Source organism: Macrosteles quadrilineatus, unplaced genomic scaffold (genome assembly GCF_028750875.1).
Source record: "Macrosteles quadrilineatus isolate MER2022 unplaced genomic scaffold, UCM_ALF_1.0 Scaffold_6__1_contigs__length_79288215, whole genome shotgun sequence".
Classification (NCBI taxonomy): Eukaryota; Metazoa; Arthropoda; class Insecta; order Hemiptera; family Cicadellidae; genus Macrosteles; species Macrosteles quadrilineatus.
Window position 1 is genome coordinate 28,355,576 of NW_026542599.1, and position 25,494 is coordinate 28,381,069.

The 25,494-nt window shown below is 34.7% G+C and overlaps 1 protein-coding gene across 3 annotated transcripts in view; it reads left to right on the forward strand.

Annotated features, from left to right (window-relative positions):
* Positions 1 to 15,839, forward strand: part of LOC128997113 (facilitated trehalose transporter Tret1-like) — a 71,484-nt gene extending 55,645 nt beyond the window's left edge. For all 3 annotated transcript variants that reach the window (XM_054422690.1, XM_054422692.1, XM_054422691.1), the window contains exons 2-5: positions 9,053 to 9,127; positions 9,920 to 10,055; positions 12,060 to 12,245; positions 14,345 to 15,839. In XM_054422690.1, coding sequence (XP_054278665.1) covers positions 9,053 to 9,127; positions 9,920 to 10,055; positions 12,060 to 12,245; positions 14,345 to 15,396 — 1,449 coding nt within the window. In that variant the 3' untranslated portion in view covers positions 15,397 to 15,839. The remainder of the gene's footprint in view (positions 1 to 9,052; positions 9,128 to 9,919; positions 10,056 to 12,059; positions 12,246 to 14,344) is intronic.
* The last annotated feature ends 9,655 nt before the right edge of the window (positions 15,840 to 25,494 follow it).

The window sequence follows — 25,494 nt, forward strand, 5'->3', positions numbered from 1 at the left end:
ACAGTTATGCTGATAGCTCGTTTACATCAAAAGATATAGGTGATTTAGTAAAACACTACACTTTCAACCTTTTGTTTCGGGGGAGGGGGGTTTTAAGGGGAAGCAAGGGGGGGAAATTCGGGGAACTTTCAGAAAACACCTTTCCTATTATATACTATCACCATGCAAAAAATCAACTTTACATCTTTCATGTCTAGGTTCTTACCTAAAGTGACTGGGCTATTAAATATAATTGGTTCTAGGTATATTTTAGGTAATTCGTAGGACAATTTAATTTATTTCGTTAGACAGCTAAACGGTACGGAAAGTAAATAAAAGAAACGTCTTATAACACTTAAAACATATGTTACGCTTATACTGTTATTCCCAAGACGGTAAATATACAAAAAATATGGTAAGTGGTGATCGATTACGATTAGACACTCCAATCGAAATCGATCACCACTTACCACCTTTTTTGTATATTTGCCGTCTTGTGAGTAACAGTATAAGAGTAAATATATGTTTTAAGTGTTATAAGACGTTTCTTTTATTTACTTTCTGTAAATTTAATAACACGTACAATGCTGATCAAGAAGTTATTTAACTAAACGGTACGATCGAGGACAGTATATGCTGTACTCAAGTGCTTAATAATTTAGACTACCAATAAAAAATAATTTTACAGCAAATTTATATGCCCTAAAACAAAAATTAACACTAAGTATAAACTAAACTGGGATCGAATCCGCATCAGATCACCGATGGCTATCAACCCAGAAGATCAGAACCCACCCACATAACAAAGGAATTAATGAGCTAAATTTAATGGAGATCTATATGTTCAAGCTTTAGCCTAATCAAAAAGTAGTCGAGGGCGCTGCAGTGACTAGTTGCCCAGCAAGGCAAACGTCCTCCCACACAAAGAAGAAATGGCCATACGATTTCCCAGTTGATCCTTGCCAGTTTTTACAGCAAGGTTTAATGATCAGAAGGAAGTATTACGACTGTCACTGTTGATGTATGAGAGCAAGGATCGCTTCCTGGGTATGACTGTTGGAGTACTTGCAAACATTGACCAAACAAGACTAAAACACATGTACGGCCTTGGTGTGTTTACTGAAACGGACAAACAATCGGAAATACAAAAATAGTATGAATCATTTGTATGGCGTGTTTTCGTATAATGTGTTTCATCAGGATGAATAACTTTTCTGGTGTCAGTGGGTCAAAATCCGTCAGTTTCATAGATTTATTAAATGCAGGTTGGGTAGGCTAGGATGGTTACATTTTTATGAGGGAAGTGATATAGTTGCCTTACCTAACCCTGCAACACTTGTATTTAAAGTATTTGGGGACAGTTTATAAGCAAGTTCGTGGGTTTTTGTTTTAATTCATACCTTGTGTTTCATATTGGGTTTAAGTAGATTGAGCTTTATTACAATAATTTATTTTAATACTTTAGTGACGTAGTTTAATAAACCAGCATGTTAAGGATTAAGCTGACACCTAGATACAAATATATTTTAAATCCACCTTACGGGGTTTTTTTCTCGAGATAGTTTGTACGTATAAGCGCTATACTAATTTAATAAACAAACTATTCAAAAACTACTCGAAATACTTACATTTTATCTGCCCTTTTACAAGACTATATTATACAGTATAAAAAGTGTTACAGTCCTGAAACGGTATAAAATCCTGGTGTTAGGGTAAGACACGGCTATTTTATCTCCCAGAACTGTGTGGTTTCGTGTTTAAGGCGAGTTGATTAATAGAAAGTCCACAAGCAGACGACAAAAAAATAGATGTTAATGTTTTTACACGTGTTTAAACTGTAACTATGGCAACGTTTGTTCTTTAAACGATTATTTATTTGTAAATACAGTAATATAGCTCTATACTGTAAAATACTCTATATTGTAAATAATAAATAGATGAAATTACAACAGCTCTAGGCACGCATTGTTACTTCAGTATTGAGTAAAGTTTTATTTTCTGAAAAACTGCACTCAGTAGTTCGAGTACTGGGCTAAGCCTAGTAAGGTTATGAAAGCGAAAGATGACTTTGGAATACGTTATGTACTTATAAAAAACCGGAACTGACAGATTTTATCAGTTGAATCGAAATGAATCAGATACTTACTATATTAATCATAATAATGGGTTTTACGAAATACTGTAGTATCTTTTATGCTTATTGCAAATGTTGTGAATTTTGAAATAGTTTATTTAAAATTACAATACAAAACGCAAAAAAACAAACTTACGTTAAAGCTGTGGATACATTTAATTTTATATAAATTTTCAATCCATATTTTACATACGAATTTAAAACAAAAAAAATTAAATGTCAAACTGATATTTCCTTTTACTTGTGCTGGATTATCTTAATCTTTGGCTTAAATTTGTGGAAAGGAAAATTTCTGTATACATTTAAACATCCTATATAGGCAAGCAAGCATGTTTCTTAAAACCTTTTTCTCAGCTCGTGTTCATCGCAGGGAAAATCTCCGCATACTGTTAGAAACATATTTACCTGTAGATGTGCAGAATCCCTTTATGAATTAAAATAGGCTAAAAAAAACACAAAAAATGATTATCAAATTAAGAAAAAATACATAGCCTTATGTTATGTCATGCTGGTGACGACATAACAACGAAAATAACAAGAAAAACAAAACAAATGGAAGAAATTCCAATCACATCTTTTATACCACGTGGGATAAAAATAGAGAAGTTTGCACAATACATATTTTTTCGTGGGATGAAAATAGAGAAGTTTGCACAATACATATTTTTTCGTGGGATGAAAATAGAGAAGTTTGCACAATACATATTTTTTCGTGGGATAAAAATAGAGAAGTTTTCACAATACATATTTTTGCGTGGGATAAAAATAGAGAAGTTTGCACAATACATGTTTTTGCGTGGGATAAAAATAAAGGAGTTTGCACAATACATATTTTTGGATGAGTTTTCAACCACGGGTCGACTTCTAATTCAATTTATTACCTAACGAGTTTTACATTCTATTAAATCAAACCCCAAAGTTGTATTTTACACATGTTTTATCCCTTGTGAAATTCCGAAGACAAAAAGTTATCATCGTTATAGTTTTGTTTGCTATAACACACAATAAATACTGTTTATATAACAGTCCATGTCTCGAGTCATCTCGAAATAGCTCACTTTGTGTCAACTAGAGTTGCAATAGCACAGGGAGGTTGGGTAAAACCATTATAAAATGAACCCGTTAGTTTTACAACGTTGCCAATAATAACGTATTGTGCTATTGTACTGTGCGTATGATATATTTTTAATTGAATTAGCACATAATACTGGCGCCATAATCTCGGTGTAAAAATGCGGTCGTAGTTTTATCTATATAAATAAAATTAGAGTTTTGTCTGTACATTGCTTAGAATAATGAACTTTTTGGTTATTTTTACATTTCATAGGTCAGAGAAACCGAATCAAACCTTATCTCAATTTCTGTCTGTCTGTCTGTCTGTCTGTCTGTCTGTCTGTCTATCTGTCATTCTCTTGGTAACGCTAAAATACGCACTTTATTACAACTACTCCTCAATAACTATAGCACTGTCCCGCCTGAAACTTATTTTCCAAATACTATACATATATGAGATGGTTTTAGACGTATTTCATCGAATATGAGACAGTTAGATATTTAACAGTAAACCCTTGAAAATCAAGTTTTTGTCGATTTTTGACGTGGAATTTCTGGAAGCCCATGTTAACCTTATGAGAAATGAAATTATTGAATCTTAACAGCTGTTTCAATTAAACAAGTTGGTTCTGTTCTGTGATGTTCAATAGCATTAAAGTTACAAGGATTACCAACAGGGTGCAGCACTAGCACTATTATTTCTTTTACATTTATGACAACAGCTAATTTGCAACCTGGAGGCGAGTGAGCGTAGCGAACGAGCTAACCTGAAGGCAAGTGAGCGTAGCGAACGAGCTAACCTGAAGGAAAGTGAGCGCAGCGAACGAGCTCCAACATACAGGTGAGTGAGCGTAGCGAACGAACTTCAACCAGGACGTGATTGAGCCATGCAAACGAGATCAGATAGTAAAAATAAAAGTAAGCCTACCGTTATAGGATCGACCGGCAGACACAGAGGTAATTTAACCTTTTATTGATTGTCATACCGATCCGGAACAACAAAAAACAACATAAAATAAAGCTATGTATAATAGTTTGGCCAGCATATCTTAAAATATGCAAACCAACTGCTGTTCGTTATATAAGAAGGTTTCAACTGAATATTATAAGATCCCCGTGCGTAGAACGGGTACACAGCTAGTTTATAGTAAAGATGTATTATGAAATATCCTGTTAGTTTTTGTTTTACAGCTTAAGTCTATAACCATCCCTGGATTAGGTCTAATCATTTGGGTTTGAATCTGATGAAACAACAAGTATATAAGTAGGGAAAGTTAAATTTAGCTGTAGCAAACACAGCTCGTTAGTTTAATTTACTGCATTATATAATTTTTTTTTAATTACATGAGTGCGGAAGGTTCAGTCGTCTAGTGGTAAGGATAAGCATGGGGGAGGGGTGGGGGCAGTCCCCTAGGCGTGGGTTTAATTCTCACCAATCACTAATAGGCCTAGTTATAAAATACTAATGGCCCAGAGGTTCGGAACCCTTTAAAGCTGTTGGTTGACCTATCTGGAAAACAAAACAAAAATAGAATTTTCAGGCATGGAGGACCTTCTTTGTTGGATAAATCCCACTCAAGTCCATGTTTAAATCAAAATTTAAATAGCGCCTAACGGGCTTTAGTTTCATTAAAAAGCACAGTTTTAAACCGGTATGACGAATCTTCTTTTATGAATTTTAAATTAGAAACACATTTCTTTCGTTTAGAGGATTTCCCATCGATATCACATTCCATTGACTTGTAACGTTTATTTAAACATCGACAGAAGAGTTTTACAGTATGTTAAAAATAGATTTTCTTTTGAGAACTATGGAATGATGGAAGGTCGTTTCATTGATGCGACGTGTGATTTTGAAGATTCCTACCCGGTTTGTATACGTCTTCGGTCATTCTCCTTTCCTAACCTCTAAACGTAGCCTTGATGACGGCATGTACACACGATGAGCGACACGTTGCGTTTATATAGCTGCTAGTGTTTAGATGTGCCTAGTCACAAGTGAATATGTTTTATGAGTTATTATACAGGATTATACAAGGAGTGTATTGGAGTTATATGTAGAAAAAAGGAATTCTTAAGTTTTAGAATGACGATTAAAGCTTTTTACTAAGCTTGTGGGCAACTTAACTATACAATATTACCATATTAGAGTTGTTTATAGTAGTTAGTTAGTTTCGTGATGTTTCAGCCCAGGGAGCCGAAACGCCACTGGACTGAGGCTGTACTAGGACCATGTCCTCTTCAGCCTGCAAAACATACAGTTTTCCAAAAAGTTAGATTACATAACGGTTTAATAATAAAAGTTATAGCGCTTGAACATTCGCCGTTGTAAGGAAATTTACCAGACTGATGACAATAATTAAAACAATCTTTCTGCAATTGTTTGTTTGATTTAAAATGTTGCTTCTCCCACAGTAAAATCAAACTTGTGATTTTTTTTAATTTTACATAGAAAGCTGACGACAAATAGTTTTATTATATGGCCTTAAAAGGGTACTTTGTTAAAGATGTTTTTGATTTTTATTTTAATATATATATATAATGACCTTTAATTTTGTGAAAATATAGTTGAAGGCTATTTCTGTTTTTTTTTATTCAATATAGAAAGATTTCTCTTTGTTATTAACAAAATATTCAACCATCTAATGTCTTAGTTTAAAGCCATAAAGTCAGTTAAAAGTTTAAACTACTTAGAATATTTTGACTCACATAAGTTTCAAGCTACATCTTATCCAGTCTCATACTAGTATTTATTACTTCGTCTATGCTGTGTTTACATTAACTGATGGGTTTCGTCTAAAAAAAAATAAATAAAATAAAACATAAATCTAAATTTGTATTACTGTACATTATTCAAGGCAGGGATATTTCCTCAATAGAGGACTCCCTTCACCAAAAGCCACATGCTAATCCAACATAATACAACAAATCTCAGTTTTTTTTTAATCAATAGAATATGTATTTTGAAACTACTTCTAGGCCTATATCTAATTCATTGTTAACTCCCAGTTGTTGAAGAGAGATCAAGCAAGTGGTAGGCACATATATATGTAACGATCACAGGACTATCTAAGTGACCAATCTTGCGTAAAGCCATTCTAAAAATCCAGGCCAAAACTGAAAGGCACGTCCCATACAAACCCGGTCATAACTCCTTCGCCGATTGTAAAAGTTAAGACAATGTTCAACTTTATGATCAGTTATTTAGCACTAGTAGTCTCCCGTTAAGGTTATATTGACGTTAGTGCAATTACTGATAAGGTGCTTAACAGATAGTTTAAAAGTTATTATTCTGTAATAAGCTTGGACCTTTAAGGTGTTCCTTAGTTATATAAACGTTATGGAGCTGTTTCCATTTTATGACTTAGTAATAAGACTCACTAGTTAACTAGTTAAGTAGAATTCCCGTTAATTCCAAGAAGTAAATGTTATTTAATTTGATTTGACCTTTCTTTTAAACAGTACAATTTTTATTGTATTTGTTAAGAGACTAGGGCCGTTCAAAATGTATACGGCATTGAAAGCTTACCTCAATAATTATTATATCCTGTCCTCCAGATTATTATTTGCATTCATAGGATTATCTCGTATAAATTGCATTCAATTTTTACCTATAAATTAAATTCTGAGTCAAAATTATACTATACGAGCTGTCAAAACCGTGCTTCGAAACGGGAAGATAACGCGAAAGAGAATAATGCTGTTCTTATAAATAAAAACAACTTGTTTAAAGAAGATAAACCCAGAACTTATTTATAAATGAAGACCTACTTACTTTAAAACTTCTATTTATATTTGACGTCAATAGATCAAAGGGAATCTAACAACTTACCATAGTGCAGCAGAAAAATCATTTACTTGCTATTGATGCTTCATGAAAAAGGTGTTTGGTCAATTTTAGTCAATCCTGGGTCAATCCTTTCAATACCTGGTCAATACCTGGGTAGTTTAACTTATTTGCTAATGCGAATTTCAAACAAAACTGTCAGCAATATTCAACAACACTTTATACTACTTTATTCCTTTATGTAACTAAACATACATAACCCTCTTCCTAAATAGCTCACTTATGACCACAACGTAAATAAAGCACCATCAAAATTCCCGTAATAAACAAACACTCTTCCTCTTCTTAATTGCATCAACCAGCTGTTTAATGCAATTAATTCAATAATTTAAACTCTGAAAGCATGTGAGGCGTAGCCCTTTGGAAATCAACATGTGGGACAAAGCCCCTAGGAAATTCGTCCACACCAATACTTTTCGGCAAATATACACACTCTAAGTTTTTTGATTTGCCATATGCTTATATTTTTATTTAGTAAATTAAATTGCGAAATAAACAATAATTTGATCTGCATTTTTTCAGATAACTTACGTTATAACAGTAACTAGCCAAATTAATGCCAATTGAAGCAAATAAAATTGTGATATACAGAAAATCAGGCAGCTCTTAAGTAATGTAAACAAAATGTTATCGCTATAAAAAATGACTGAAATTTGTAAACGTACTGGCGACAGTGCGTTCTATCTATTGATAGTGCGTTCAAACAGCCGTGGCACCTGAGGGATTAGGATAAGGGTTTCCATGAGGTGTCCTAATCCGTCAGGTGCCACGGTACTATGCAGACTACATTATAATTGACATGAACAACCAAATGCGGCTATAAGTGGGAACGATTTGTAGAATACACTTCAGCTTTTGAAATATGATAAAATATTTACAAGAAATGTTGATTGTATGGAACTGTTAGGTACGTAATCTAAGACGTGAGTCTTTTAAACTCATCGGGAATTATGACTTTTATTCGTTTTTAAAATAAGTTATTTGTTTTTAAATACTGTAACTACTTTACTTCTTTGCAATTGCTCCTTTTCGAGCAACATGTACACTAGTAGAACTATAAATATACACTTAACAAATTTTAATTTGTTACATACACCATGTGTTCTAACCTACTAAGTATACTGAATGTTTGAAAACCCATAGAACCAAGTAGTCAAGTGGTGAAGTGGTGATGTGGTCAGTGTCTGATATCTGCTCAAGTTGATGATTACAAAACTGTACAGTCAGTGACCCCATCAAGGCCAGTCCCTGGTGACCTACCTACTGTATGTGGCTGTGTGTCCGTGTGTTAGTTCGCCGGCTGACCGATAAGAGCCGCCGGCGTCGTTGCGGCTGCACCAACCGGCTTCATTTTTTTAATGATCCCTAAATTTTTTTTCAATTTTGGTTTCAGTTTAATCTTTTAGCAGAATTACCAAACCTTAGTAACCTAGTTCGTATAAAATTTTTTAAATGTGTATTCATATTATTGAAAATAATTACGAGGATGTGTTACTGTTATTCTATTCTATGCCAAATAATTTGTATTACTATTCGCATTATTTAACTGCCTGGTAAAATTTTCAAATCATAGCAAAGGATAAGGATTTTTTAAAATTGTAAGATCTTTTAAGAGAGTATTGTTATCTTAAATTTGGAAACAATAATTGCGTTAATGACTTTATATTTTATTGAGATGTAACATTTTTAACCAGAGTCTTAGATTAAAAATAGTGTATGTCAGTTAAAGACAAACTCAAACACATGTTTCCGTCCAGTGTATGTAGATTGCGTATATCTTCTTACTTGTTAACCTAAAAAGGAGTAAAAAAAAAAATAATTTGAATACTGATGCTTGTTCCCCCATTACAGTTACATAATGAGTACTTAATGTACTCCCAAATAAGAGAGAGAAAAAAAGAGAGAGAGAGAGAGAGAGAGAGACATTCATTTCCAAGATTTAATTCCAATATAATCCAGTCCAGCCCTTGTTGATTGTGGTGCCTAGCGCTACTTCTCGATGTCCAAAGTCAATGCTGAAGTGATTTTTCTTTTTCCAGGCTACGGGCAGAACCATGATCGACAACTTTGGCCAGAAGTGGTCAAATTTCAAAGATCTTGGAATCGGCAAAGCTGTGAGTAAAAACTAAATTTGTTTATATAATGCTTCTAATGTCAATCACACTTCGTGACAACTAATTATTTCAAGGTTCAAGCTTCAATACATACATTAATTCCTTGACACCTTTCAGAAAATATAATTGTAATGGAAGGTTGCGGGGTTTCTGGTGTTGGAGTTTTACTAGAATGTGGTTAATTATTAATGTTTTGCGAATGTATATCGCATACGTGAAACACGATAAGTGAAAATAAGTAATCCTTTAGTAACCCCAAGTCACGCTTACCGTTTTATAATAATTTACAATTCCTTTCAAGAGAAGAACACATTCTCTATATTCTACTGAAGTTGTTGAGATCGTTCCTTCCTATATGTCATAACACAGTATACAAGAAGTACAGTCGACAACATCCACTAATGTTACCCTAGTTCTTGACTGCAACTAATTTGACGTAGGGTTTAGTTGAATTTCGTCTGCACTTGTCAAATCCCAATCGAGATTTGACAATTGCAGACGAAATTCAAATATTAATCAAATATCGATAAGTCAAATCGCAATGGCTCTGTGATCCTCGTAATTATTACTGCATTATCAACTAACAAATGTTATTAAAAAACGCAATAGATTCGTGAAAATACTACTGGTTCCGGCACCTCTAAAAGTACCATTGCAAAATTCCGAACTAAAATCATTGCTGAAATGATTTAAACACAATCAGACAATACAAACAAAGAGTTGCATGAACGAGGTTTTCTACTCCAAATATTTGTTTACAATAGACTAATGAGTCATAATGTTTTATTCCAGTTAGCAGCTACGGTGGCGACCCATATCAACTCGGTGTCCGTAGGGATGTGCCAAGGTTATTCTGCCATTCTTCTTCCTCAACTACAGGATCCATCCAGTCCGCTACATGTGGATACCGAGGAGGCTTCTTGGATAGGTAAGCCACTTATATCGACAAGGGTATTGATTAATCACTTACTATACAGCCTATACGGGAAAAATAGTGGACAAAATAATGTACGGTACTGCAGTGATGACCATGTAGATACAGCCTAGCGCTAGCTCTCGAAACCTGTAGGGCAATTGGCACTCTTTTAGGGAAACGTTAACCCACAAATCCTAGCTCACACAAAATTAACTTTAGGGCGATCGACATAAATTGGATTTCTAGTTCGATATACATATCAATAAAGTGAGAATACGTTTAATTTTTTTTTACATCAGCACCTTTATCATTAGGCGAAACACAATAAATCTCTTTAACGCTTTAATGTGGCAATCCCCTCTGGTTATAGGTGTAGATTTTCTATGGTCAATCACTTAGATTAAATGTAAATGGAGGTCACAAAAATAGCATTTAAAGGTTTTATGTATTAGTAATACATTCAAAAAAATCTTGTTATTATGTAAAATACCTGTGGCTTACTGTTTCAAACTAATGTTTAAAGTTAAATACATAAACGTTACGTTTCATAAACCTACACACTGCAATTTCTACATTAACTTCGAGCTCCGCCCACATCAATCATATTACCGTATATTAATAATGTCGGGAACGTGAATCATATTTCACAACAATGATTTCACCCTTCCGTTGCGGAATAGTATCACGTATATCCATTGCCGAGGCCAAGGACGCAATGGATCACGAACACGCCAAAACTCAACGGAGAATGTAATGTGTAAGGTCGAACGGTGAATGCTGAATGGACGAATCATCAGATGAGTCTAGTGTGGGTCGTCTCGTCAGTGAGGACTTCCGCGAGGCAATTGACAACTGAGAACTAGTCATAACTACAGAAGTGTATAGCAGAGAATAAATTATATTATGACATTCCTAAGACAATGGACAGCATAGAAACATGGACAAAGTAATATCATGATACAAACCTCTATCAGATTATACTAAACTGTCACAAAAATACAAACTCATTCGAAATATTCATGGAATTTTACTTGTATTTGATCGATTTCTAACCAAAATCACATTTATCTTCATATTTATGTATAATACTTGGCTTAAAATACCTACATTCTTATGATCACCATTTCAATAATATTAAAAGTATAAAATGTATAAAGTAAAAAGCATGGTATTTAGACAGGAGGTATTTGTATACGCTTATTAAAATGTACCTTCCAAAGAGTCATATTTCCTTATAAACAATCACTATATGTATGTAAACCTTTGTTAAACGTTATCTATATTAAATATATAGTTACGTTTAAGGCTATATACTCACAGGTAGCGTATTTTAAATTGAATATGGTGAGAGTAAGATGGACTTAAATGAGCTACTGTGAACTGTAGCTTTGTAGCTGACTAAATAACTATTTAGCTACTAAAGGCTCAATGATGAAGGTCAGCTGGACCCAGTGTACAACTATCAAAAGGCGTCTGTTGTCTCAGAATAGAACCGGTGACATTTCGATAGATCATTTAATAAAACGATCTCCTTATGTAGGAACAAATCCATTAATTTTTTTAAAATAGCAGTAAAAGTTCAATCGTGAAGTACAAATCAGTTAGCAAACCTCTTTGTGTATATTCTAACCGACGTTTGAGAGATTTCAAAATAATTTCTCATTGCCTGTTCATGTACATCTCCTTCACCTACTCAGTAGCAAATGGCTAAAAACAGCTGATTTAAGTAATCAAGAAAGCCCATCATCATGGAGCTACCATCATACCTCATTCATCACTGAAATTTGGGTCAAAATGGTTGCGTTCCATCTCGATGACTAAGATAATAGGTAACAATCTCCTTCATTATCTGATGTCTTGAGTTGCAGCTAGTCTGGGGGTCATAAGCAAACCCTGGGAGCCACCTTGTCTGGTCTGCTGATGGAATGGCTGGGTCGAAAGAGGGCTATACAGCTAGTGTCCATCCTCTTACTATGGTTCATCATCATCTAAATTATCTGATGTCTTGTGTTGCAGCTAGTCTGGGAGTCATCAGCAACCCCCTGGGAGCCATCTTGTCTGGTCTGCTGATGGAATGGCTGGGTCGCAAGAGGGCTGTACAGCTAGTTTCCATTCCTTTTCTTCTCGGATGGCTCATCATTGCTTGCTGCAATAACCTCTTCTTCCTCTGCATTGGTCGAGCCATAACTGGAGTGGCCATAGGTAGGAGTGCTTAGTGAATCAGCTTAAACGTAGCATTTATCGTAACATTCTAACATCAGTTGGTCAATCAGTATGTTTGGAGGATGCAGTCATCCTCACTTCTCTTCAAGCTTCGACTTGTCCTGAAGTCATGGCTTGTGGGATATTTCGGGCCTTTATTATATCAACTCACTTTAGTTAGCAATTGGAAGGAACAGAAGATCCGTCAAGTAATTGATTCTTATAGACGGTTGAATAATGAATGACTGGTATCAACATAGTTAATAATTGCCCTTTGATCTCTTTTCCTGTGGATTCACCAAACTTAATTTAAATTTATATTATCAGTTGACCCTGAAGAGCATAGCTTTTTGAAATTTTATTTGAAGATGCGTCAACGCAAGTAAATTGTACCGAAGGATTTTTTCAACTTTAAATATCTTTGGAGAATAGCTGAAGAAGTCATAAACCTCGTATGTATAAAACATATTGCTTTGTTTCTTTTTATTCGTTTCGTATTTCCAATGCAAATCAAATTTTGAGAAGGCTATGCCAATGTTTAACATCTGTATCAGCAGCTATAGCAGAACAAACAGAAGTGATGACATCATAGGGTAATTTTAGTTGATAAATCATGCCAAACATAAACTTTAGCTCGTAAAGATAACCCGGTCTCGTTAGTGTTCATTGTAATAAAGTAACCACAATGGTGGATGAAATTGGGTATTTAAAGAGGCCAGATTGGTAATTTAATGTAGTTCGACAATCTGAGTCCTAGGTGACGGGGACTAAATATTTAAAATGTTACCGATTGGCTAAGTAAAAATTTACTAAAGCAGTTTTCTAAAATACGAAAACGCTTATCTTAATACCTTTTATATTATTTCTGCACAGATTAATTATTTAAGTTCAGTACTTACCATCATAGTTTGATTGTTATTGACAAGTTCGTGAAATCTAAAGTTCTTATATTAGGGAAAATTAAGTTTTGGCATTTGTAATAATAGGTTATGTTAAACTGGAGCTCTCAGAGAAGTTGTGATATTGCTGATATTTTAGTACTGCGTCTAATACATTGAAAAATGACCCCTTTGACTTAGACCTGACACAAAGTCGATTTACGCAACGTAAGGGTCATCTATGGTATCGTGAACCTTTTTCTGCTGATTTGCTATCTCAAGTGCAAGGTTTTGTGTTTTGAGTTCGACGTCAGCTGAAGCTGTTTTGGTTTTGACTAGTTACACTGATAAGCTATCTACAGTGTCTACTTCTTAATTCGTTTTGATGAATAACCATTGTAGTAGTATTTGAGCAGTTATACTAACAAAACATATACAATTATGGTAAGAAATTTACTTGGAATGAATGTTATTGAACTAACAACAAGGGAAATGAACAAAAAGGCAACGAAGAATTACATTTTTACAAAAAAGCCCATGTACCAAACGTTTATGGAACACCTATTATAATGGGTTCACGAATAAGAAAAATAAATGTTTTACAATGTTTTTCATCATTTAATACCTTAAAAAGGTAAACAATTAATATACGAGTACTAACTCTAAACTAATATAATATTTTTTTGTTTATTGGTTACCAAGTGCTAAACACAACTAGTGTGTTGCCTTGTTGTTCTTTAGATTATAGGCTAAGTTAATTCCGATGAATTGAATGTTTGTAGATACATCTTTATAAAATATATTTCAATTTGCTTGATTGAATTGTTTTTTTTTTTGTAGCAGTCCAAAAATGGAAAATGTTCCTATAATATAAAGGTTTACTAAACCAGGGTGTTCTCCTTCTATAACTGGTCAACGTTTATGTCATTTAAAATATATTTATGGGAACCATCAATTCCATGTCATGTCAATATCTGACGTCAATCTGTTTTTAAATTCATTGGTAAACAGCCTACAACTAATCCCTCTCGTGATTCGAAGGCGACCGCTAAAAGTATCACTATTCTCACTACCCAGATCAATTTATAGATTTGCTCACTACCCAGTTTTACTACCCTTGTCACCCACCCACTACCCACTACCCAGATTCATTTTCCTCACTTAGTTACTAATGCTTAATAGATATTTATGTTGACTTATGCTTGATTCCACTCATTGCAGGTATGGGTGCCGCCTGCTACGTATACGTCGCAGAGATTAGCCTACCTGAACACCGAGGCTTCCTCTCCGCCTTCGGTCCCATCTTCGTATCACTGGGGGTGTTGCTCGTGTACAGCTTCGGCTACATGTTCAGCTGGCAAGTAGCGTCTGCCGTGTGCGCCGTGTTCGCGGGCATCAGTGCCTTTGTGATGTCGCTCATCCCAGAGTCACCGTCGTGGCTTTTGGCGCACAGCAAGGAGAAGAAAGCGCGCCAAGCAATCGTGTGGTTCCGCGGTGACAACGACCAAGCGGCCCAAGAGTTGGCGGACCTTTCTGAATCTCTGAGAGAAAAGAACGCAGAAAACGAAGGAAGAGGCAACCAGTGGGGGCAATTCTTGTCGCCATCAGTTTGGAAACCTTTCTTGATCTTGATCACCTTCTTCGCGTTTCAAGAGGGAAGCGGACTCTACATAATGCTTTACTACGCGGTCAACTTCTTCCAGGAGAGTGGAAGCACGATGAATAAATACGTGTTGTGTATCATCGTAGCTTCTGTGAGGTTGGTGATGAGCGTCGTGGGAACTGTAGCCATCAAGAAATTCAATCGAAGGACAATGGCTTGTGTTTCTGGAGCAGGGATGGCGTTATCAATGGGAGTCGCTGGAAGCTACGAGTTTCTCTACGGGAGATTCGAGGTCGCTTCTCGCCCACTACCTTGGCTTCCACAAGCTTGTATTGTCGCCAATGTGTGTGCCTCTATGTTGGGAATGCTGCAACTTCCGTGGGTCATGATAGGAGAGTTGTTCCCCACGGCATTCCGAGGTATCATGAGTGGAGTCGTGTCTTCGCTGGCTTACTTCTTCATCTTCGTTATAGTCAAGGTCTACCCACAGTGTTTAAGAGTGTTGGGAGTGCACGGGATGATGTTCACCTTCGCCGGTATTTCACTCTTGGCAATCTTCTACGTCGTCCTCTTCCTACCAGAGACCCAGGGGAAGACACTGTTGGAGATAGAAGCGAGGTTCAGAGGTGAGAAGAAGAGTCAGAAGGAAGCGGAGGCTAGCAAGTCGTGAGATTGCAAGAGAGAGTTGAAACTCTCTATCGCACTTCGTTCAGGAGACCGGCAAGAGAAGTGACAATCGAATAGTTCAGTGGAACAAACGTTTAACGAGAACTACTGCCAAACCTGGCCAGAAACTGTATTTTCGTTTCTTTTATTCGTTTCACTAACCTGTTCAAATTCCTCCGGGATTCAACCTCCCTTGCCGTACTCCTAAGCAATATCAGTATTTAACTAGTATTGATCGAGCAACATTAGGCTAGAGGTGTGCACAGATACTAGGGTTGATGGACGTTAGACGAGACTACCTTGTGATATTCTACCGTGCTGAATGTTCGAGTAGGTTTAGTTGTACGATGACCGTTGTGATACAGTATTTATTGATTACGACTCTATATGAGAGTTAGACTGGTTGTTATTGATTTATATTGTTTTTAATAAACTGTGTTTATAAAATGCCGTTTCATTCATATCCTGTTGAACTAGCCCCTAAAGAAATATGGCGGTAAGTTATTTTTACTAGTTTCAGCATTTGATTAGTCCATGTGATTGAAGAAATTGTAAACCTATGAAGGCTTCGAAAGATTTCGAGATGCCACAATAAGTATACCCCTTCCTCGAACTTAATTGTCTGTTTATCAAAAAAGTATGGTTTGTGATCTGTATTTTTCAGTTAATTTTTTTCAGACAAATTTATGTTGAAATGACTTTCGACTACTACAGAATCTAACAGTCAATGCTTTTACACAATATTATTTTCGAAGCAATAAAGTTAAAACACCAGACATTATTGGACCAAATATTTTCAAACACAATGAACATGAGTCATTCTGCAATAGCTATACCTCAGAAGATTCTGCAAGGTCACAGGTCTGTATCCAGGGCAAGGTTTGCACAGGGAAGTCTACTCTAGTCTCATTCATACTCGACAAATGACCTGAATCACAGTCTGGACCTTGTAAGGGTGGGAGTAATGGCTGCAGTAAAAAAACCCAATGAATATTTTATAAACTTGTTAAATGACTTGGGCAGTTGAAATGTATTTCCTTTAAGTTGCTTAGTGTCGTTGTGTATTTGCCGCTGGTCTAGAGGGAAATGAGTTGTTAGTGTATTTTACCTGGGTAGCTGAGTGGTGTTGTGGAAATCATCGACTCGATGCTTAGAAAAATCAGTAGTCCTTGATCGTAGGATGTTTTACAAACAGTCCAGACTAAAAAATCAACTAGACTAATTTAGATTTTTGTGAATTATATATATTAACACAAAGTGTGCCGATTAAGGAAGTTATGAGGTTAAGTGATTACAAGATAAGTTTTTGTTTACACTGACCACATATACTGGACAAAGTGGTCAGTTAATTTCCGAATTGCTGTTTTTATAATTGGTTGATTTTGAGGAAATAAATTCATTATTCATTTAATTAGATAACGAGTTCGAGTTAGGATGATAGTTTCGACGATTATTTGAAAAGTTAAGATAGAATTACAATACTTGCTATATTTTACTAATTAACGTAGTAAAGTAAGCAAAAAAATTAAACAGTAATCTTTACTCGGCCAAATAAAACTATAAAAGTTCAACATGATGAATTAAAACCTTTTCTAGAATTGAAGACCTTTAAAAACTATCATTTGGGTTTTTATGCACATTTTATGGTTCATAGTTACAAAGTTTCAAAGTTAGTAATTATTCACTTCATTGTATTGCTCATTGAAAATGAATCCAAATATTTGAATTAATAAGGGTAATTTCTTATAACTCGCTACTAAAATATACTACTTTTTTATCCGGCAAGAGAAATTCATTTTGCCGGGCTGGTAGGTACTGTGGTAATACATTAGTCTTCTATGCTGGGAGGTAATCCTGGGAGTTTCCGAACTTATCAATATTTTTGTTCCTTTAACCTTCTACACAAGTCATTAGACTTAAGCCTTCTACCTTACTACAGTACCTATCAACCACATACTGGAATAAATGGTCTTGATGTGAATTTCCTCTTAAAATATCAGGTTTATGATAAACCCTCTCCTAAAGGCACGAATCTCAATTAAAGGGCTTTATATAATCACATTTTAAATATAGAAGATGCATCAACTGTTGTAGTTTTTTTTTAACTTTTTCGCTGAGTTTATCTTTTGATTCTCATTATAGATGTTTATATTACGACCATTCTTACACTTAAATGCAAAAATAGATGAGGGTTTCATTAAAATAAGAAACAAGTACGATTGGACTTTACTTTTATAATAATTCATAGTGTATTAAGCACGTATTAGGGAGTAACTTTTTTTTTAAAGTAAATGTATCGACACACATTATTCTCGCACGGACAGTTAATATTCAATATCCTACTTACTTCTGGTTTGACTTATTATAGTTTGCTAATACAGTAATATTGAATAGGAAATGTGCAAAATAACATGTTAGTCTCTGTTCCAGTGATGCGACATTCAATATTTACAGGACTATAACTTATTGGTCTCCAACTCCACCAGGGAATATGATTATCCCGTGTGAAATTGCCTCCCGAAAATCGCACTCTTTCGGGTTCAAAAAACTCCCTACTTTCAAAATTTGGTAAATTTATTTCAACTTTTTACCGGTTTTCGCTATTTTTTCATACTTAAATCATTCCTTTTTGCAAATATTATTATTGCTTTGTATTCTCCTTACTTTAGTTTAAATTTTACACGATACGTGTTTTTTCGTAACTTTACTCCTTAACCCCCAAAACTTAGGTTTAATGTCAACATTTGAAAGTTTTTACGAGCCCCATGTTATTCTTATGGAGAAAACATTTACCCCATAAAAACCACCATAAGTCCCCGTTCCCATGGTCCGTTCATGCTATAGATTTACTCTGGTTTACTTAAGGTTTTATCCCCCTATCGTATTTACAACCCCCCCCCCCAAATATTAAATCCCCCCAATGTTATTCTTAGAGGTGCATAAGTCTAAATCACGTTTACACATTTCTAGATTAACTGGATATCTGAAATTTGGCATGATTGTTGATCTTGCGCCCTTTTCTAAAAGTGACATTTTACAAATATAACTCCCCCCCCACGAAAATTAGAATCCCCCCCAAATGTTATTCCTACAGATGCATCGGTCTAAATCAATTTTACCCACTTCTAGATTAGCTAAAGATCTGAAATTTGGCTCAATTGCAGGTCTTGTGCCATGGCCCTTTTCTATTTACCCCCAACCAAAAAAGGGGGCCTGGGGGCGGAGCCCCCAGCGAGCCAAAGTCGAGTTATAGTATACTAGCTGTTGTACCTGTGCTTTTCAACGGGAAGAGGACACAAAATAGAAACATTTTAATCTTTACATCTGCTGCATATAATATTTACACATCGACCAATGCTTTAGAAACAAAATTCAACTTTTATGGCCTTAATAGAAATGTTTAAGTTATGACTTTTAAATCTGGTAAGTAGTGGATACCACCCAAGGCCCCACTAGTTTTTCTAGGGGAGCCTTGATACCACCATTTTGATTTTGATTAATTTTAAATCTTGTGTAGGCTGATATGAGAAAAAACTTACCAAATCATTGAATACAACTTCAAATACCTGATTTACCTTCATCTCCCTTAGTTACATATCTTTTTTCTTTATTTTTTGACATTTTAAATTTCAATTTTAAAGTTGCAAAAAAACTAATTATTACATTTAAATGAACATTTTTTTCAATTTCACTCTTCTTCATATTAAATCACAATTCCTTCCATCTTCAGTTTTTTCACTCACAATAAATCATTAGCAAAACTAAGTCAGCTGTTAAAATAAACTTTAGAAATATTGTTGTGCCTCATCAATAGTCTTTTGAAATGTTAAAGAAACTATATCTATACTATAAAAAATTTCAAACAAATAATTTAGCATTAAAGACAGCAGACAAAACTAATATAATTATCAAAGCATCAAGGACTAAAAAATTTACCTAATTTAGTAATTACAGTAAATGTTTCATTGCATCTCAATCAGTTCTATCGTTCATTGCCTTTACATTTTCACACTTACCGGTACCATTAAGCAAACATAGTAACAGATATTTAATTGGTTTTAGAAACAAAAGAACATTATGTACTGCTTAGTTTTATGATATTTTCCTTGGTTTAATGTAATCAGTGGTGTGGCAAAACACAAATAATAAATTTATCAAATATAGTAATTGTGAACTGAAAGTTGTGTTAGGATAAAAGAAGAGTATTTTGTATTACCATTTGATTATTAAATATAGTTACACATAAACAACAGATTTTAGAACACAAAAATCAACGACGACTTACAATTTAGTTATTGATGATATTCTTTAGTTTAATTTAAGCATAGGTTTAGCAAAACATGATAACTAAATTTACCTAAATATACAGGGTGGGGCAGGGAAATATCCCTACTTTTAAGATGGTACTGTGAGTAGTGGGGGTGTGCTGGAGGAATGGGGTTAGGCTCAAATAAAGCTATTGTTTTGGGAATTTCTAAAAATATCACTATCAGTAGTAGATATGGCTTGTTCGAGTGACCAATGTGCTTTTGCACTCGAGATGTATTTTTTCAAAAATCTGTCTATTGTTGCTGTGCAGCTACCGTTGGCTGCAAACTTGTTATCGGGTGGCCTGTCGCAAAGTTGTTACAATTTGGTGTGGGTGAATTACTTTCGTGTATTTGGTGGTGTATTGTGAAGGATATTTGGAGCTCAAAGAACCGTCCGAGGTCCTGAAAACATTGAGCTTGTCAGAAGATCGATTTAGCAGTCTCCTCAAAGTTCTGCTTGTAAGCATGCATCCGTGCTGGCGTTTTCTAGTCATACTGTGCCTCGTATACTCCATGAGGACTTACACCTCCATCTATACAAGAGGGTAGTTGCTCATGAACTCACACAACGGGACTGGCAACAACGAATGCAGGCATGTGAAATCTTAATTGCGGGACTACCTCATGCTGCTCGGGTTTTGTTTAGTGACGAGGCACACTTCCATATTTCTGGAGCGGTAAATAAGCATAATGTGCTCTATTGGAGTGATGCTAAGCCTAGGGTAGTTAAAGGGAAGACCCTAGATGCATTGAAGGATGCAATTCACCTTGAATTTTGCCGCACTCCACAACAAATGCTTCACAAAGTTATTATGAGCTCCAGAACCAAAATACAGCAATGCATTTAAGATTAGGGACACCACTTGCAGGATACCGGTATGCTGTTTAAAATTAAGTTAAGTTATATTAAAATAAACTCCCAGACGTGACCTTTTAATCTCAATAAAAAGAGTGGTTATAACATTATTGGTTGTCTTTAAATGCACCTTCAAAATTAGGGATACTTCCCTGCCCCACCCTGTACATATACAAAACGAATGTGATGTGCAGGTTATGTAAGTTAATCTAACACGTGTTAAGCAGTTCAAATTTATTTAAAGTAGCCTACAAATTCATACAAAACATCTATAAATTGAAATTTTCTTACTGTTTCCATGAAAATATATCAATAACATTATTTTCATAACACTTGAGACACTTAAAGAATCGAAAGCAGAGCCTGAGTTGATACAGCAACGCTTTTAGAATATTTTTTTAATTCCTATAATCATTGACACAGTTTTGAATAAATAATGATCTTTGATACATTTTTAGATTAAACGAGCTGGTAGCCCGTCCTACGTACGGGAATCGACTTGTCAACTAAAACGGAATAATTCAGAACATCTAGTTTACACGCATAGACACAAATTCTGGCAGTTTTAATGGGGAAGATCACCTTATAAACAAATGTAACGTGACCACCTATTTATTCCATTCGAATGTAGACCTAAAATATGGCAATATGTATTTTAAATCCGATAATTTTACCATAAAACAGCATTTGTGCCGATTTGAAAAATCTTGAAGTGAGATTGGCGACCGATTCACACTGGTTTTGAGTAGAGTTACATGCCAGTTTGAGTAGAGTCATTGAGCTACATGCCACCCCCAATCGCATACTGTACTACTTATGTACTTACTTAATATATGTACTTACCGTACCTTATCTTACCTCCGTGACCACTGAAACTTTTATGAGGATTCTCTTCTATCACCTGCCTCTTCAAAATTTAGATCCCAGTCTGAGGATGCATTTCATAACTTGATATTTCCCGTCTATCGTGTGGTACTCCTTGGAATATACTTTTTAAAAGTTTATGCACAGCCTGTCCATGCAAGCTTTACCTACTTCTGGAAAGCATCCCTATATTTGGGTGTTAACACATTTCTCTTAGCTCTCTGTTCTTTTTTATTTCGACCTCCGGGCCGTTATCTTGAACTGGTCTGTATATTTTCTCTGCACTTTATTATCTAACCCCTCATTAAGGTTTTTCGGTTCTTTGGTCAGTGCCCGAGTTTCTGAATCATCAGTATTACGGGGATAGTTGGTATGGTATGAGTCGACTTTGGTTTCTGCTGCACCCCGCAGTTTATTTAACAGTTTTATAGAGACCTACTACACCGATTGACCATCGAAGTATTATATACTTCGATGCGATTGACGCTTTCATTAGCCTACTAACCAAAATTTTAGTATGCCGACATACTCACATTCAAACATACAGAAAAAGAAGTATCAACACGTAAACCACTTATATCTTAAACAATTAAGCGATAAGCTGCTGAAAAAATATTTCCCAAATATGAGTTGAAATTTGCAATGCATAAACTAAATACTTACATAAGATTGCATTTACGACAAAACTTGATTAAACCATAGACTAACCAACACAAGTAGACTTCTCATCCCATTGTAAATTTTGAAGCACGTTTTTCGTGTCTAGTTCATGTACGTGACACAAAAGCGCTAGTGTCGATGAAACTTTGTTTCAATTATTTTAGAGTTAATTTCTTGATTTCTGCTTTACTGTTTGGTTATAATACTAGGGGACAAGTTATTGTTTATGATTAGATCGTATTATTTCGTTAAACGAGGTTTTAAATGGCTGTAATAACGGGAAACAAATTGTAAACAAAACACGACCTCTACATAAACCGTACATGAACTAACAATAAAATTGTCTTCAGCTGTTCCATAAGGATGAGAAATCTACTAAGGGAGTATGTTTTATCTATGATTAAACGCAAGTGTTTGAGATGTTTAGTTAAAAAATAACACATTTCCTGATAACGCAGATCCTTCACGGTAAGGGAAAACTACCTACATTTTAAAGTGAAATCGTATGTAAGCAAACGCAAATACCAACGAACAATATTTTTGTAAACAAACAACTCGTAACATAAACATTTCAATGACAGTTATAAACCAGCTGTTAGTTAAACCAGCATTGAAAATACTTTAAATTGCTAGCGTCGGCTGCTAGACTTTTTAAAAATTAAAACTTAATTTCGAAAAAACTGAAACCCTAAACTAAAATTATGGCTTCAACATTCCCTAGTTCTCAAAATTATCTTTCTTTCAACACAAAAATCATGAAAATCCGTCAAGTGGTTGATTCAGAATCGTGAAATAAAAAAAACTCTGTTTCGTTTTAATATTATAGATACCAGCCACATAATTGTGTGAAATATTATATTTAATTCAATTGGGTCAGCTGTCTTCAAATGTGAAATATGCAATTTGGCAGTTCTTCTTGTTTACATTGAAATGTCAAAGCAAATGTAAACATTGTGAGTATTCTCATTGCATCCATGGAGACCAATCAATATTTACTTTTAAAATCCTCACCTCAGAACTTTTAAAGCCAACGGTGCAAAGCCCACGGTCAGTATCGAAGTGTGAATAGTCATATAATGGTCTTTGGTATGGTAGCTATATTTTTGTACAATTTAAGCCCAGTTGGTTCATTAGTTTTTGTACCTATTAGTAATACACATACAGACACCATTAGATTTTTATATAATAGTATAGATACTGTATATACAATTATTGATTATAAACAATACCATATGGTTTATAGTCAGTGTTAATATTTACTACTTACAGCGCATTCTAGCGGCTACAGTATGAACTCCACCGTGTACTGCCTTACCGACATCTTCATATAATGTGAAAACTCTTTAATATACCATTAAACTAGCAGAGTACCCGTTCTTCGTACGGCGTTGGCGTATAAGTATAAAATGCTTATTGCAGTTATACTTGGTTTTGTGTTAGCAATGGGAGAGGACATGGTTTAAGAAAATTTGGTTCTTTCAATTTACGGTATGCTAGTATAGCATAGCACATCTACTATAGCCATAATGTTCTAGCGCTGCAACTAAACAATATAGATAAAGTAAAGTTCTAATTGTATATCACAGCTTTTTGTTCCTAGTTGGTTCAAATTAAAAAAAAGTTTAATAGTGCTGCACCCTGTTTGTAAACCTTATAACTTTTTAACGCTATTTATTATCATAGAACCAACTTGTGCAGTTGAAACAAAATTCTTTTTTTCCTTTTATGATTACTCATAAGGTTAACATGGGAAACTCTAGAGCCACTGGGGCGGAGCCCGAAAGGACTTTTAAGATAAGAATGCGTCTATATGTTAATCGGGAATATGAGCTATCATCACACCAAATTTCAGCCCGATTCGACCAGTATTTTTCGCGTTTACTTGTCACAAACATACATAAATACATCCATACATCCAAACTTTCTCATTTATAATATTACCAGCTGTTGTACCCGTGCTTTGCAACGGAAAGAGGACGCAAAATAGAAACATTTTGATCTTTAAAAAATATTCTATACTGAAGTTTTATATTAAAATTAATAGTAGTCTACTGCGCCCTGTTGGTAAACCTTATAACTTGTTAATGCTATTTAATATCATAGAACCAACTTGTGTATTTGAAACTGCTGACGAAATTATTTTATTCCTTTTAAACATGAATACTCATAAGGTTAATATGGGAAACTCTAGAGTCCCTGGAGCGGAGCCCGAAAGGACTTTTGAGATAAGAATGCGTCTATATGTTAATCGGGAATGTGAGCTATAATCACACCAAATTTCAGCCCAATCCGACCAGTATTTTTCGCGTTTACTTGTCACAAACATACATACATCCATACATCCAAACTTTCTCATTTATAATATGAGTAGGATTAGAATTATATATTTATATCTTTATATATTTCAATTGTTATCTATCTATTCTATTATATACAAATCTAATGGGGTCTGTCTGTATGAGTACTACGTTGTAAGTCAACGGTACTACTATTAGGCGCTAAAACTACTGAACCGACTGGGCTTAAATTGTAAAAAATATAGCTACCATACCAAGAATGGTAATACGTAGGACTATTCACACTTCGAAACTGACCTTGGGCTTTGCCCCTTTGGCTTTAAACGTTCTGAGGTAAGGATTTTAAAAGTAAATATTTATTGTTCTCAATGGGTACAATGAGAACACTCACAATGTTTACATTTGCTTTGACATTTCAATCTAAACAACAAGAACTGCCAAATTGCATATTTCACAATTTCAGAAAGCTGATTTAAAGATATTATATATAATATTTTACACAGCTATGTGGTAGGTGTTTTAAAATCTAAAACGTTATCATAGATTATTTATTCTAAAACTTTGTCAATATTTATAGAAATTATAGAGATTCTATTACCGTATCAACTCAGGCTCTGATTTTGATTTTTTAAGTAAGTGTCTAAGTCATAATGTATAGAAGTTTTGTATGAATTTGGAAGTTGTTTTTTATAAATTTGAACTGATGCTTGACATGTGCTGGATCATTATGCTATCGATATGTGGAGTGTCTAACTGGCCCTTAACATTGACTTTTTTATATTTAGGTAAATAAATTTAGTAATTGTTTAGAGAATATCATAAATAACTAAATTGTACACAGTTGATTTTTGTGGTCTAAAATCTATATGTGTAACTATCAATATATTAATAGGCAAGCATGATTCTTTAAACCCTTTTTCCTCAGCTCGTGTGCATCGTAGGGAAAATCTATGCGTACTGTTCGAAAGATATTTTCCTGTAAGTGTGCAGAGTCCCTTTATAAATTAAAATAGGCTCAGAAAAGCGCAAAAAATGAATTTAAACATCTTAAAAAATTAACAAGGGCCTTATGGGTTGCTATGCTGGCAACGAAATAACATCGAAATATAAACAGA